This window comes from Amia ocellicauda, chromosome 8 (genome assembly GCF_036373705.1).
Source record: "Amia ocellicauda isolate fAmiCal2 chromosome 8, fAmiCal2.hap1, whole genome shotgun sequence".
Classification (NCBI taxonomy): Eukaryota; Metazoa; Chordata; class Actinopteri; order Amiiformes; family Amiidae; genus Amia; species Amia ocellicauda.
The window spans coordinates 30,273,930-30,289,676 of record NC_089857.1 but is presented as its reverse complement, the minus strand read 5'-3'; the positions used below and the strand labels follow the sequence as shown (position 1 = coordinate 30,289,676).

At 37.2% G+C, this 15,747-nt stretch overlaps 1 protein-coding gene across 1 annotated transcript; it reads right to left on the bottom strand.

Annotated features, from left to right (window-relative positions):
• Window positions 1-11,351: 11,351 nt before the first annotated feature.
• Window positions 11,352-15,157, bottom strand: tal2 (T-cell acute lymphocytic leukemia 2). The gene is made up of 2 exons (XM_066711000.1): window positions 14,995-15,157; window positions 11,352-12,957 (listed from the first exon to the last, which is right to left on the bottom strand). The coding sequence occupies exon 2, from the start codon at window positions 12,943-12,945 to the stop codon at window positions 12,610-12,612; it is 336 nt and encodes a 111-aa protein (XP_066567097.1). The 5' UTR covers window positions 12,946-12,957; window positions 14,995-15,157; the 3' UTR covers window positions 11,352-12,609.
• Between the last annotated feature and the right edge of the window lie 590 nt (window positions 15,158-15,747).

The window sequence follows — 15,747 nt, the reverse complement described above, 5'->3', positions numbered from 1 at the left end:
CTCAGTGTAGTCTGATGCATAGCTTTCAATACAAATACTTTTGTGGCAAAAGTGAATGCTTGGAAGTGATGTGTGTGGTGTATATACAGAGGCAGAGATTATACAGAGCTGCTCCGCATAGAGGTAATTAAAATGGTGTATGGGTGTGGGGTTGGAACCATGTATAAAAGGTTTAGAATTTTAGAACTGCTAGCACTCTCCCTCTGACACTAACACATGCATCACAGAAAGGTAACACTAAAAGTACCATGGGGAAGAACATCTGCACCTCTGTACAGAGCACACTTTGAACTCTGTTCTCCTGATTAACTGTTTGCTTAATTGAGACTTCTGTCCTGAATGTGCATGAAGCAATCCAACTATCTTTCAGACATGCAATGTTCAGAGATTTGTCACACACACACACACACACACACACACACTGTAATTTCACCTTTTATTGCCTTAAAGACTGGAGTTAAAATGCAGTAAAAATAATAACATTCATTTATAGAAAATTAATTAAAAATAACAATCCATAATTAGATCCAGTGTTAGCAATTACCTCCAAAATCACACATCATGTTAGGCTGCCTCTACCTGTGTTAAATTGTAGTGATTCACATGATTTCAGGATAAATTTGGAAGTTCCCATGGGTTCGCTCTGGTGGGTATTTAAAGGAAAACCATGAGCACCAAGGAGCTTTCAAAAGAAAGCTGCTGAAAAGCACAAATCAGAGGATCAGTATAAATGTGTATGGCACCACTAAGACCCTGTCTAGATTAGACCATGCCTCCAAGCTGGATGACTGAGCAAGAAGGAGACTGATCAGAGAGGCTAACAAGATGGCAACTTTGCAAGAGCAAGGGCTTTTATGGCCAACATTATACAAAAGTGTGCATGGAACCATTGACATCATGCATTAGGCACTTGAGGGGCGTGCCCCCCACAAATTATTTCCATTGTTCATATATTTTTGATGTCAAACCTATTTAGAAACATTTAATAAAATATGATGTATCTTAGATGACCCCTCGCCACTTCAGCTCCAGTATGCCATTTAGCGACAGCCCCTTAATCAGCGCATGCGCGTCATGGAGTGTGGCCGTGGTTTGTGTTTGTGTGCAAGGCAGCAGGTATTGAACATCCCGCATTAAACCAGGTTATTCAAAAATGCATTTTTGTAGGCGTTTTAGTTTATATTGCTTATTCGGTTGCAGAAATAGTGCGTAGCCTATACCTTTTTTCTTTTTTAAATCTTGATATTTGTTGTGTTCTGTTTTTAATCAGTATCCAATAGTACTACAATACCACATCAATGCTTTAGTAATACAGTGCCATGGAACTTTGTAAAAAGCTTCAGCTGCAATTACATTGGCCTAATTGTTGTTCTAGTTTGTTCAATGCATTATGCACACCATTTTTAAGGCATGATCAGAAACAGAGACATGTTTGATTGTGCCAAGAGATGAGAATAGAATGGATCCCACTCCGCCGGTGCGATGCCTACCCTTAGACTTTGGAAACAAGCAAAGATGTTTAACAGTAACTGCTATCAGAAATGGCTAGAATACAACAAAAACAGTGGAGCAATACTATAGAATATGTATGTAGAGTAGTACATTAAAGTACACTTACATTTAAAATAGCTTAGGATACCCTAGTTAAGTTAGTAGTAGTTAGTACTAGTAGTTAAAAGCAATAAATACAAGCCATTTGTAACAATCGTAATTTGTTTTCTGATTGTCCCCACCAAAACATAGCTGCATGAGGCCCCTGCATGGGACATAATATATCAAGCCCTCCACACATCTGTCTTGTATGGTACTCGAGAGCCCACTTTGAAACCCATTTGAAGTATGCAAAAAACACTCAGGAGATTCTGTAGCCATATGGCAAAAAACTTTAGTGTCTGACAAAATGAAAATTGAACTTTTTGGCCAAAATTATATTTGGCACAAACCCAACACAGTGCATCACCCAAAGAACAGCATCCCTGCTGTGAAGCATGGTGGGGCAGTAACATGTTATGGGGATTTTTCTCCTTGCCAGGGACTGGGGCACTTGAGTGGAAAATGAGTGGAACAAAGTATAGAAAACCTGCTGTCTCTGCAAGAAAGCTTAAACTATGATGAAGTTCACATTTCTTCATGACAACAACAAATAGGAAAATGTCCTTGAATGGCCCAGTCAGAGCCCTGATCTAAATCCAATTGCTGCCAAAGGTGTTTCCACAAAGTATTAACTCGTGTGACACTAGAAGGTGCATTACAGGAAGGTAAAACTACCATGGCGAAAACAATCTGCACCTCTGTACAGAGCACACTTTGAACTTTGTTTTACCGATTAGCTGAGGCTTCTACCCTAAATTCCTTTGGCATACATATGTGCCTGTGCACGAATCATCTATTTTTTAATAAATATTAAACCCAGCTGTTATTACCTGTCACTGTAAGGGTTGTTTGCATGTTGTTAGCTGGATTGAAGGTTTAAAGAAAGAAGGATACAATTAAAGAAACAAAATTGGTTTTGGTTTACTTCATGTAGGGAAATTACAAACCACGTCAAGCAAATATCTTCAGAGTTTCATATGATTTTTAAATTAAGCAAGAAAGTAAGTACATTATTAAGTAAGTAAGCAGTAAATAAGTAGGTAAGCAAATATATAATTAAATAAATAAATAATTAAGTGGATACATACATGAGTGAATAACCAAACACATCATTAATAAGTTAATATGTAACTATGCACTTAGGTAATAAATAAAACCATATTTTTTCACTAAAGAAAATAATGCAGAAGGCACAAGAAAAGAAACAAAGGGCAACTAGTGAAAATCCAAGTTTTACAAATCATAACTCTACTTTTAATTATGTATTAATGTTGAGTTTTACTGTATGGCAGTTCATGTAGCCAATAGCATATATTCAGGAACTCTGTACCTTACAATTATAGGCTACTACTACTACAACCACTAATAATAATCAAGCAGTAGTATATGTATCTATGTATCTAACTATCTATCTATATTTATATATATATATATATATATATATATATATATATATATATATATATATATATATATATATATATATATATTCTGAATTTACCTGTAAGTTTAGTGAAGAATAAATCCCATTCAGTGGAAACCCACAAGTGGAAAATGGCATCTTGAGACAGGTAAAACAGCAGGTTCTTTAGTCTCTCCACAAAGCTCATCCTGTCGGTGTACTGCAGTGCAGCAGCAGGGACGTAAGAGAAGACAGTGGGCATTTGTCCACACTGCCTCTCCATTGTACTGGCAAAGGAAAACCTTAATGAGTAGATAAAGGGTAGGCCCAGTGTCTCAGCAATGTACTCACTACCCATAACAGAGGGGTCGACCAGAAATACATCAAACTGTGCCTTTCGTAGTCTTTCTAGCAACCCCTTATTCATGTGCAAGCTCTTCCATACCTGCTTGTGTAGAGCTGACATTTCACTGACTAACTTTTTAATCCGCTGAAAAGACTCCAAAAAGGACAGAGAAGAGGATTCATAAATCCAATATCTGAGCATGTCATTTACCAGAGATTCTGTTTCCTCCTTTGTGAAGGGCACGCTGAAGATCTCGTAGCGATACCCAGCAGTCTGGTTGAATTTAATTGCTGGTGCTGCAGAGTGTCCTAAGATGGTGACCCTGTGACCTCTGTTTAGCAGCTGTCCCACTATGGACTCCATGTTAATCCAGTGACTGTGTCCCCCTGACCAAATCAGCACATTGCCGCACACCACCAAGCCCACTAGCTGGAGAATTACAGCAGCCTGTACCCTCCTGGAAAACATGACTAGTCTTGCTTTCTCCATGCAAAGTTGGACCTAAAGCATCTATGGGACAACTGCCAGCATGATTCTTATCGATATTCAGTTTACACACTGCGGATTTCCCTAGGTCATTTTATGTCCGACAGGCAGGGCAATCTTAAAAACACTACCCTACCTTTTTTCTTTGCTTTGACTTAATGATAGTTTAATGATTCTTTCTAAAGCTGGTTAAAAATTCACAATATTCTGAGGTTTGATAGGATTAATTATTTAGTCTGCAATTTCAAAAGCCACATAGATCCAGGTGACTGTCACGTACAGTCTGTTATATGTACCTTATAAGTCAGTGTCTTGTGTGGCGATTAGAGCAAGGCACACCTATTTAATCTCTACAAATTCTCACAGTGCATGTAGATAATTGAAAACACTTGCAGGGGAAACACAAGCAAGGAACATTAACACATCGCTTATTGCCATGAAATGTGTTGCTTACAGAAACAAAGAACTTGCATAATATCAGGACCACCATTAGGAGGAGTTCCTGCTCAATTACATCACTACAGTTTACAGTCTGAACTGTATATGATTTGTTTAAATTATGGACTCCATACATTGAACACAATGTACACTGAATGGCTGACCAGATTAGGACCTATGGGAGGCTGCTACCATTTGTAAGAATACAAATCTCTTACCAAAAGTAATGTGTGGTAGTAGTTTCTCTCATCTCTGCATTTAGAAAGGCAGCTTGTACACTTACTCTAGCACTGTACCTAATAATGTTAAGGAATGAGGGTATGGAAAAGGATCAAATAAAATGGAAAATAGAGTTCAAAAGGTTATTTATTTTTTTACAGTGGATTCAGAGGCTGTTAAGCCATGTTTAGCACTATTTATCAGTAAGTTATTACAGAAGTCGGGAATTGAGCTTTGACAGACTGAATAAAGCACTGAATCATACTACTAATTAAACAGAGGTTACCATTTAGAGTTGCCTTAGGGAAGCATGTGACCCAATACAGTCGCAGAGTACCGCAATATTTAAGCAGATACTTCATGTAAGCAAGATAGTTATTCTTACAATATAATAAGAAAGTAAAAACATGAATATAATACATTAAGAAATTATACTTCTCAATATGAAGGAAAATAAATAGCACTTATTACTTATCCTATAATAATGGTATTCAAGTATGTACACTAGGGGGCATCACAAAACAAACAAAGTAAAATATTGCTAAGTCAGGTTAAGTGTCAGGTCACCTTTCCTGCAAAAACCTTTATATAACAAGTAAAGATGGTTCAATCAATTTGCCAACAATCTGAATACACTGTATTCATATTCAATAGTTGTTGTTTTTTTAATTGGTAGCTATTTACAATAGGTCTCAGAAATTACAGTTAATTAACATAGTAGGTACTCAGTAACTACACGTTAGTTACTCATAAGAACAGTGTAATTATGCATTTGTTAACATGCACAGCAAAGTGATTCTACCATTTAAGATGCCAGCGGATATGGGGGCCCACTGACCAGGCACACAGCAAGCAACAAGATCCTTTATTATTCTATGTTCAATTTTAAAAGAAACACACCTGATCTGTTCAGCACTCTTGTAGTTTTGCACTTTCTAAAACTATGCTCCTTATTGTGTAAACTGTAAGTCGTGACTGTCTAGAAAATAAACACTTGGGTGCAATGCTTATATGTGTCCAGATGGGGGCAGCATCAGTTCCAGCTCAGCCAAAGACAGGTGTCACAATAAGGCTCTGGACATTACAGGAGTCAAACTACTTGGACACATCAACTTGTTACGAGAATGGAACAGAAGGGGAAAGAAAGGAGAGATGGCAGGAGAGAAATCTGCAAATAGTTATGGTTGTAGACTCAAGCCAAATAAAAGGAGAATAAAAGTGGGAAAATAATAATAACCAGCCTCACAACTACACAGGAAATACTCTTAGATCAGCTTTTAAAAACTGTTAAAAAGGGCATTGTCTGTACCTGGTAACCTAATGTCCTTCCCAATGGACTAACCTGTATTATACTAACTCCTGACCAGCCATTTTCATAAGATTGACACTTGCTTATCTCTGTCTCCAACTGCACAGGTCTCTTGTGGCTCCTTCTCGTTACTTTGCCTCCTGCACTCACTTGCTCATCTCACTGCCACATTTTTATCCTGCATTGCTGTTGTTGTCCCGATGATACACGCCTGTGTCAAATCTCTCAGTGTCTTTCTTTACAGCTTATAGACCTGGTGTGCAGCAGTAGTGGAGGCAAGTGAATCAATTACTTCTAATTAACTCACATTGAATGAATTAACATGAACCACGATAAGCAAAACAAACGGACAAAAACCTGTGTGAAAAAGAACATAAGTGAAAGAATATGTGCTGCATTAGCATAACAAATGTCTTCAATTAGATAATAAATTCATAGTAATGTGAATGTATAAAGGGTTTTCTTAGAACTGCAATGTCATGCTGATGACAAGATGGAAAAAATCTAATCTCAAGATATAGATGATTATTATTGTTTATTTATTTATTTCTTGGCAGAAGCCCTTATCCATATATACATAATAGATGTCAAAGACAGAAATACATGTACAAAATATGATAACTAATATTATATGTCTTCTATAATAATATACTTCTATAGTATATACTTCTAGACACTACACACCAGTTTAATCTTGTTTGTTTTTAGACTGTGGCAGAGGGATAGACATGTAGCTTTTCTGTTTTCTTGTAGGTGTCCCTTACTGTGTCTCAACCAACATAATTACCTACTAAGCTTTCTCACACAAACAGATATGCGACTTGTGGTGTATGTTATTATTGCCCTAATCCACTGTGGTGCTGATTAGTATTGCCAAACAAACACACCAAAAAGAATAGTATTTTGCATATTAAACTTATTAACCAGCTAAATGAAGCAGCTGATTTCAGTGACGGGCCACAGGGAGCTTTTAAGGTCAGGTTTAAGAGAATGCTCACTGGCTGCCAGCTAGCTGAGAACACCAGTATTGTTTAAGTCTTTTCCTGGGAAATGTAACCTCCCACCATGGGGGCACCCAAATCATCACTGTGACACTGAGTCTCCTCATTAACATTGTAGATTTCTTTTGTCATTTCCTCCAGTAGAGAGTGTTGGGGTTCCTTTGAAGAAACAATGCACATTCAGATGTTAGAAACACACAGCACAAGTCAGCTCTGAGCTTGTTAGTGGTTCTTGAAGGTTTAGTGCCCCTGTGCCCTCTTCTACCCAGGCCCCCTGCCCTGTGTGTTGCTCTCGCCTCTTATTCCTATCCTATCCCTCTGGAAGGCTTTCTTACTCTTTGCAACTGAAGAAACGGTCAATTTCCTTTAATTTCCAAGACTTCACTTCAATGAAAATGTGATCATTCCATACTATGTAACTTTTGCATTATGAAACTTTGTCCACACTTTCTTATTAGAGTAAGGCTGTTATGTTCTTGAATGTGAGATAAAAGACAAATAATTACAATAATCGTAACAGTGTTTTTTTTTTTTTTTCTGGTGGGCTCAGGGATCTTACCAATCAAGATAAGATGGGATAAAATTATTTTGGTGAAGGAACTTACTGGACCCATTTGCACAGTGAAGTGCACATAAGGGAGTCTAAAAAAAAGTTTTATCTTCTGAAAAGCAGAAATGAAATCATTCTGAGAATATACATGGTTCTTTTTAATGACAATCATGTGTTGTATACCCTCTGTAGTGTGCCTTAATCCACGTACAAGGGAAGACTGAAAACAAACATAAAACAATTGTAATTAATGTTTTGAACAATTCATTAACTATAATCGAGTCGTGGGAATTGCAAAAGCAAATAAACAAGAAAGAAAAGAAAAAAACTAATGAAAAGTTGGACACTGGAAGGTTAGCTAAGCAAACCTCAGTAAAGAACTGAGATTTGATTAAATGTTTCAGTTCAAATAATGCAAGCTAAATCTTTAACTGTTTATTTTTTGTTTTTCAAATTGCCTGGTATTTTCCCTTCCTCCATTGCCCCTTAACCCCCCCCCCCCCACCACCTCCTCTTTCACACTCTCTTGGTGTGTGTTACAGTGTTTTGCTTTTTGAAGTAGAAATTTGCATAATCTGATTATAATGTGGGATTGCGCCCCATAAAAAAGTGCTTCACAAGAGAGGGTGCTGTCCACCAGAAATCTCATGTCGGGGTCCCTGAGAAAGTTGCACCTGCACCCCAGACACAATCTCTCTCTTCTGCCCGCTTCAGATAAAACTTGGGTAGAGAGAGGGAATGGGAGAGAGAGAGTGAGAGAGCGAGAGGGGAGGGAAGGGGGGAAAGAAAAAAAAATCCAAACACGCATAAACTGAATTGGTTTAGCAGGATAAAGAGCTCAGGACTGTGGCATTTCGCAGCCAGTTTAGAGAAGTCTTTTCATGCGTACTCAGCCTGGAGAGAGAGGCTGCAGCCAGTAATCTGGGCAATTGTGATAACAGATTCAGACAGTGTGTGAGACGGTGATAAGGAAATTTGCTCTCAGCAGAAGATTACCCCCCTACTCTGAAGAGAATGGCCTATCAAATATATACTTGGATGGGCAGAAGAGCAGAATACAGAATTGCCTGCTGTGTAGACTGAAGACAGGTCTACCAAAAAAAAAAGAAATGCACTGGTTTTACTACACACATTTTATTTTCATTTTTTATTTGTTTAATGTGTTTTGCAAATCCCATTTTTAAATGCAAGAGCTGAGCCTGTGGGACAGTGATGTAATGCGAATATGAAGTAGGAAAAACACTGCCACGCTTCTGCCTTGGCTATACAGATCTTGCAGTTGGTTAAAATACGATCTTTAGTTTTGAAATCGTGTTATGTGTGGGGAACGTATTTGCATTTCTCTGTATGCATGTGCATGTCAACAAGTGTGCCTAATGGTTTATTTATTTAAATGTACATTTTCGTTATTTTAGATCACTTCAACTGTTAAAGGTCTATTTTTATGTATTGTATTGTATTATTTATTGTATTCTTTTATTTTGCTGTACCTTTCCAATATGTTTACCACTCTGTAAAAGCGCTCTGTGACTACCCTGCAAAGGGCGTTATACAAAAAAAAAAAGATTGAATGATTGATATCAAATAAATGAAAAAATACTACTTTTTTATTACAACTAATAATCAAAAATCTGAGTCCAATTTGTTTTTTAGATTATTTTCCTCTTTCTAATTTTTACTTTTTTTTAAGTGATCTGTATTTATTCTTTAGCATATTGGAAAAATGAAAAAAAAAACTGTAGATAAAGATTGAGAACTAGGAGACTATGAAAATAAGCTGTGAGAAAGCATGCACGTAGGAAACAAATGGAATCCTGTAATTTTGTGATTAGCTTAAACTGCTTGTTTTTTTACATTTAATGTTATCTGTAGTGTTATGTAGTTGGAATTAGAATATATTTTATCACATGTATGTAAGTAGGTATTTATTTATTATAGATATTTATTATCTCTTTTAAACTATTTGAATAATTTTTGATACTTAGTGGTTACATGTTTAGTCAACACTGTTATGTTCTTATTTCCAATTCATGCACCTTAAAATGTGTTAAAGTCATGTGGCACCTGCTGATTCCCACAGGCCGTGTTCCTCTGTGAGTGTGTCCAGCTGGATACGAGTCCGTTTAGTCACTATTTGCAGGTTTAATTGTCGAGATAAAGCACATCCGATCCCACTGTTTACTCTCCAGCTCACAAAGTTGCATTCTGTTGGCAAGTGAAGAATGGGACGAGATTAAGTGATTCTGTGCGCTAAAGACCTTTAACTGTGTCAGTCGAGGCTGGTGTAGTTCAGCTTGGGTTCAGTACAGCTAAGGTGGAACTTACGTTATTTCATTTCTGGTTGTTGTGGTTTGCAAAAATGTACACAGACCACTGATCATACAGTAATTGAAATGGAGGCATATGTTTCATAAGAAGAAACAGAACATTCTGGCACCTGAATAAATGCAGCCTAAATCATCTGAAAAGAGATTTGTCTGTAATATGGAGCAATCATAGGGCATACCTGACTGTACTCTGCTCCCTTAATAAACATCTACAGGATTGAGGCTTCTGGAAGACTTTTCTTGCTGTGTGAATTACAATACTACTGACCAACAACAATCAAGGAATTTTTCACACAGATGGACTCTCCTCAAGATCCCCATTTGAATGTAATGTATTTCACTGAATCCCATTTCACAGTTATTTATGATAATTTAAGGACAAAAATATAGGTGGCATAAAAAAAGCCTTCCAGAATTTAAGCCATTGCTTTTGGGTCTGGTATTGAAAGCCATGTGTGCGTTCTGCAGGGTTAATTAACAATGACACTCCATCTTTATTCAGATAAGGTTCTCTTCACAACATTAACACTAGGGAAACGACTAAGCTTGAAGTCCTGAGCTGCAGGGAAAATGCCAAATAAGAAAATGTTTTGCAAATGCATAGTGTCTCTGTGTTCTTTCAAAACAAGTGCTTCAGTAATGTCGATTTTTCTGAGTAGCGTACAAGCATATGCGAATTACAAAATTAGGCATAACGTATCATTTGGGAAAGGCACAGAATAAGGCTGGATACAAAGTAATTTAGAAAACCTCATTTGGGTAACTTAATTAACCCCTTCCACAGAGTGTGTATGAAATGTATAATGTCTATTTGTTGCACCTGTTAAACGTGTAAATTAAGTGAATCGGTTACATATTTTGAGACCAATGTTTTATCTTGCCCCTTTCGAAGATCATGCAGCTCATCTGTTTGTGAATAGTTTGTGTCTTTGCTGGTCATGCTTTAGAAGGGCAAGAGAACAACTGTGTCCTTCTGGAAGCATCTGCTGCTTTCTAGAGATAGTAGGCTTTCGCAGCTTGGAGTGCTGGAGAGGATCTGTGGGCATGACTTCTGGGTGCCCTGTGACACTGGGGTCATGAGTTAAGCTGTGCTTTCACACGCCTTTCTTCACGCCACTCGGACACAACCTAAAGGTCACTGCTGTACTCACTGTTGTCAGAGTGGTGGCTGTGGCCTATAGCAGCCCATGCTCTCCTCAGTACTGCTAATTGGTCCGCTGTGTTAAAAGAACGTTAACACTGATGTTCCTAATACCGATTGATGTACCTGAATCACTTCCTTTAAATGAAAAGGTGCAGAATGTGTGTACATCATACATTTTCTATAAATACTTAGAATACAGTTGATGAAGGGACCCCAGTATCATACTGTTAATGAACTACCACAGGTTTATGTCAAATGTATCAAGCACACACTCTGAAAAATGTAACAAACTGATTTGGTTTTGTAAATTGGGTTTGTTTTGTGTAACTTGATGTAACCTATTTTTTTTGTGAAGTGAGGGTAGGCATCACATTGAAAGCTGAGGTTCGTTATTCAGGGGTGTTGTTTTCAATGTATAATGGGAATGTGTCTCCCCTGTTAATTCATCAGGCAGTGTGTATGATTTTCTAACTATTGTGATGGCAACTCCAGCAGTCGCTACATTATTTCTAAGGCCGAAAAAGTGGCAAATCCCAGCATTGTCACAACATACTTTTATTAACCACATTACAGATTAAATAAATACATAAATAAATAAATCACAATAAATAATAAATTACCACAAAGAAAAAACGCTTTAGAGAAAACAAAAGCAAGGGCATTGTCATACACGGTGTCACAACGCCCCTGTGACGGATTGGTCAAATAATATTCTTTGGCTAAGGTGATGTATTTTGTCATACAAAACGGCAAATTAATTTAGTTTTTCAGTAAGCAAAACGTCTCTGCAATTTTTTTGTCTCTCCCCCCAATTTGCTGTAATTTCTTCCAAGAATGCCATCTATTAAACAATCTTTGACCTTCCTTGTCCAGAAGCATATCATTTTTAGAATTGCCATTTCCACTGGCTGTACTGTCCACAGGCACCCACACAATTATACTATAAACCTTTTGAAAACACAGTGATATAGAAATGATTATAACATTATAGAACACAACAGGTTTTCATCATTACGTTAGTACAGAATATGATATCAATAAACAACATGGCCTTTTATTATTAATTTGGAATGTCACAATGGCGACACGGATCATTTCTGTCCCCAAGTATGACTTAATACCCTTGCCTGACTCCAATGTTTGGATGCTTCAGTGTTTCTGTGTTTGAATATTTCCATTTTAGGAATTCTGCATGAGATGTCAGCACAAGTGCTTTCATTGTGAACAAGCCATCATAATATGCCTTTAGATGTGGTAAATTGTTATGCTGTCAGTTAGATAAAAAGTTTAAACGAATATATTTATCAAAGGGTAGTTCTGATGAAGATCTTAAATAATTAATATATATATATATTTATTTATTTATATTTTAAAAAAACATCCCGAACCAGAGGGATAACATTGAAAACAATAAATAATGGGGGAAGACACCCAAGTAACATCCATGCAGATAACTAGTGTGACAGCGCCATCAACATGAAGAGTTTCCCATCAGGCTTTCCTGGTGCCACTGCTGGGCCTTTTGTCAGTTTTCCTACATTATAGCTAGACGACGGACATTAAGCTACCCCAGCTAGGGTTGCCAAACTGGAAACGGTAGGATCACCTAAGATGCACACCAAAAAAAAAAAAAAGATTAACCATCGCCTGGCTTGGATGGGTCCGATGTGTTGCAGAAGCACAGTACGCTGTAACAAAACAACAGTGAAAAATCAGCCACTTTTAGGTCCCAGGCTTCCAGTCACACATCAGTCCTGTTTCTTTTTTCTCTGTTTCTTTAGGCCATGGAGAAAGCTACCAGGACTCCGAGCTGTCGCAGCTGGAACCCGGGGACGGGGCCTCTGTGTCGCTGATGAGCCCCCACTGCTTGGCGGAGTTCAGGCGCTCCACATTGCCCCTCAGGAAGTGCAGAAGGGAGCTGGGGGAGTGGGCGGCCGACTGCCCGCTCTGGCTGTCCAGCAGCTGCACCAGAAAGTTGATGTATTTCATAGCCAGCCGCAGGATCTCATTCTTGCTCAGCTTCTTCTCCGGGGGGTGAGTGGGGATGAGCTTCCGCAGCTCAGCGAAAGCACTGTTGACATTCTGCTGTCTCCACCTCTCCCGGGTGTTGGTAAATACCTTCCTGGTCATGGTGGTACAGGTCTGCAATTCAAGAAAGGAGAGTGGAATTAGTGAGCTGTCATCGAAGAAAAGGGGGGTTTGGACAGTATAATGTATGCCATGTATGCTAGCATGAGATTGCCCTTTGTAAGTGCAAGGATAATCATTCCCATTATAGATCAGGGGAGGAGACCAGTGTGTTTAGTTTGATACAACCAGTGGTCAACATTTTGATCATTTCTGGTTCATAGATGGATTTCTATACTTTCGTAGATGTAACTCATGGGCCATGGCCCTGTTTTTGGGATACACTCAGTTTAGTGGTGATGTTGAGCCATGGCAGGTTTTAATGTTATTCCAATACACAAGAAGGTCACATCCGCAGCTCTAGCACACACAAGAAGAGATCCAGCCAATCTCACATGCTTAGTCTGTAGAGGACAGCGAAGGATTTTCTCAAACAACATACAAATTTACTCAGCTGAAACATCCTTTACTCAAAACATCACCCAGGATGGATTTGGAAAGCCTTTTGTATTTAATTAATGTCACCTTCTATAATGACACACTTGCATATTGCCTGCCCATGATAATGATTTATATTTACAGATGATTCACTCTTATATATTTAAAATTGCTGATTCTATGTACGGTTATGTATGTGTAGTGAAATATGATGACAATATTAATAGTATATAATATAGATATCTAATATTCTTGAAATATAAAAATTATATATATATATATATATATATTAATTTTAATTGTAAGCACAGTTTATGATAATGCAAATTTAATTAATTTCAAAATTGAAACATGTAGCAAATACGTGTCTACGCAGCATGTAATAATATGCATATATGTCATTTAGGTTTTTTTACATTTACATATTCACATTTCTATAAGTGTTTAGTGTGCCTTTGTTCTAAGGTTGCTGCAATTAGAAAACATGACACTACTGACCATATAATTGTGAACACTGGTATTTAAAGAAATAAGTCCAAAAATACCTGGAATTAAACAAATATAAAATGGGCTTTAACATCTCAAGGGCTGATGTGCCTTAACATTCATAAGCCCCTCATAAATATATATGTATTTAATATAGAATAAATCAACATAATATAGAACAAATATCTGGAATTTCAGTTTTACATAAGCATCTTTTATTATTCTGCGTCATATTTACACAAAGCCATATGCTGGATAATGCCGTGGTCCAGGAACACCTATTTCTACGTAACATGAAATATGGATGCTGAACATTTTCAAATGTATAGCATTGTTATTTGAAGTCATTCATATTTAATCAAAATAATATAATTACCAAGTGAATATTACAACTAAGTGTGAAAGTTAAATAAATGCATGAGTAAATCATTAGCTTTATATCTGGGATGAATTTTCACTGTAGTCCTTATTGTCAAGCATAAGACGTAAATGACTTTTAAAGATGTACAAGATACTTTATTACCATTTTCAAAAACTCTAAAAGAACACTTGCATTTAATTGATTAAATTCAAATGTTTACATTATTTTTATCTATTGCAATGATATGGTATGCAATTATACTTCCTTTGCAGTGTCTATTGTTGTATCTAACTAGCTAATGTGAAAAAATAAATCATAATGTATTCTAAGGAACAAATGTATTTTTGCAAGTAAAGCCGCTCTTTTAGTACTGTGATGAGCCAGTATGGTCAGTATCAGATCAATATTATCTTGAATACATCATAATTAAAGATGCAAATTCTGGTTATGTTTAATTTGAATAATACATTTACTAAGTAATATGTATAATATGGCATAATTAAGGTTACCTATAATGATCTATAATAAGAAATAACCGAGCCAATGATAGGCATCAAGAAAATTATGTTCATGAAAAAATAAATATTTACATAAATGTATGTACATAAAGCACTCACACACACACACACACACACACACACACATATATTTCCCCATATATAGAAACCATATTTTATGCATTCAAATTAAACAAGGTCAGTAGTACTGTAGGTTATACTCAACATGTTTCATAAAATGCTAGACAAATATTGTGTAAGAGGGCTCACCTGTAAGTGCCAAGAGTGGAGCAGAAATTCTTTCTTTACAGATGGTTCTTGGTCCGGTCATTAGGCAGTCTACTCCCTGCAGCCCCGTAGCTCCTATTAGAGACAGATCCTCATGCTCTCTGATCACATTCAAGCTCTCTGACAGGCTAACTGTAGGGGAGAGGCGGAGGGGGGGCTGTGGGGAGTAGGGTTTGTCCCTCACAATTTATAGCACGTCAGTCTCATTGTGCGTCGCGTGTCATCACCTAGCTCTACCAATGCAGGCAATGTATTTCAGCATGCAGAGTATTTACATTTCCTTGCCTCTATCACCTCCTGAACCTCTATGATTTGTTCACTGTCATCAGTTTCAGGCACTGTTCTTTCTTTCTGTTTCACATTCCCTTCGAGTTGAACTTTTGAGACATTTCTGTGTAAAACACTGCATGTGTATTTGTGGAACCTCATTTGAAACTTGTACAAACCCATATTTATATATATTCCGTATATTCAGCTTTCCTGTGTAAATAAGTTACACCAACAAGTGGAGATGAATTGAAGGCATATTTGATGAGATTGGTTTTGCAATATTATTATCATTCAGTATTCGTGTTGGAAAGTGCCACAATAAATACACAGCTTTTGTAATGATGGAAATGGAGTGAGGTACCATTTGTATAGAACACAATTATAATCCCCGCCCACACTCTCACACCAGCCTTCTAATCACTCACAAGGGTTGCAGGCTGTCAAAAAAAAGGTTATCTTTCCAAT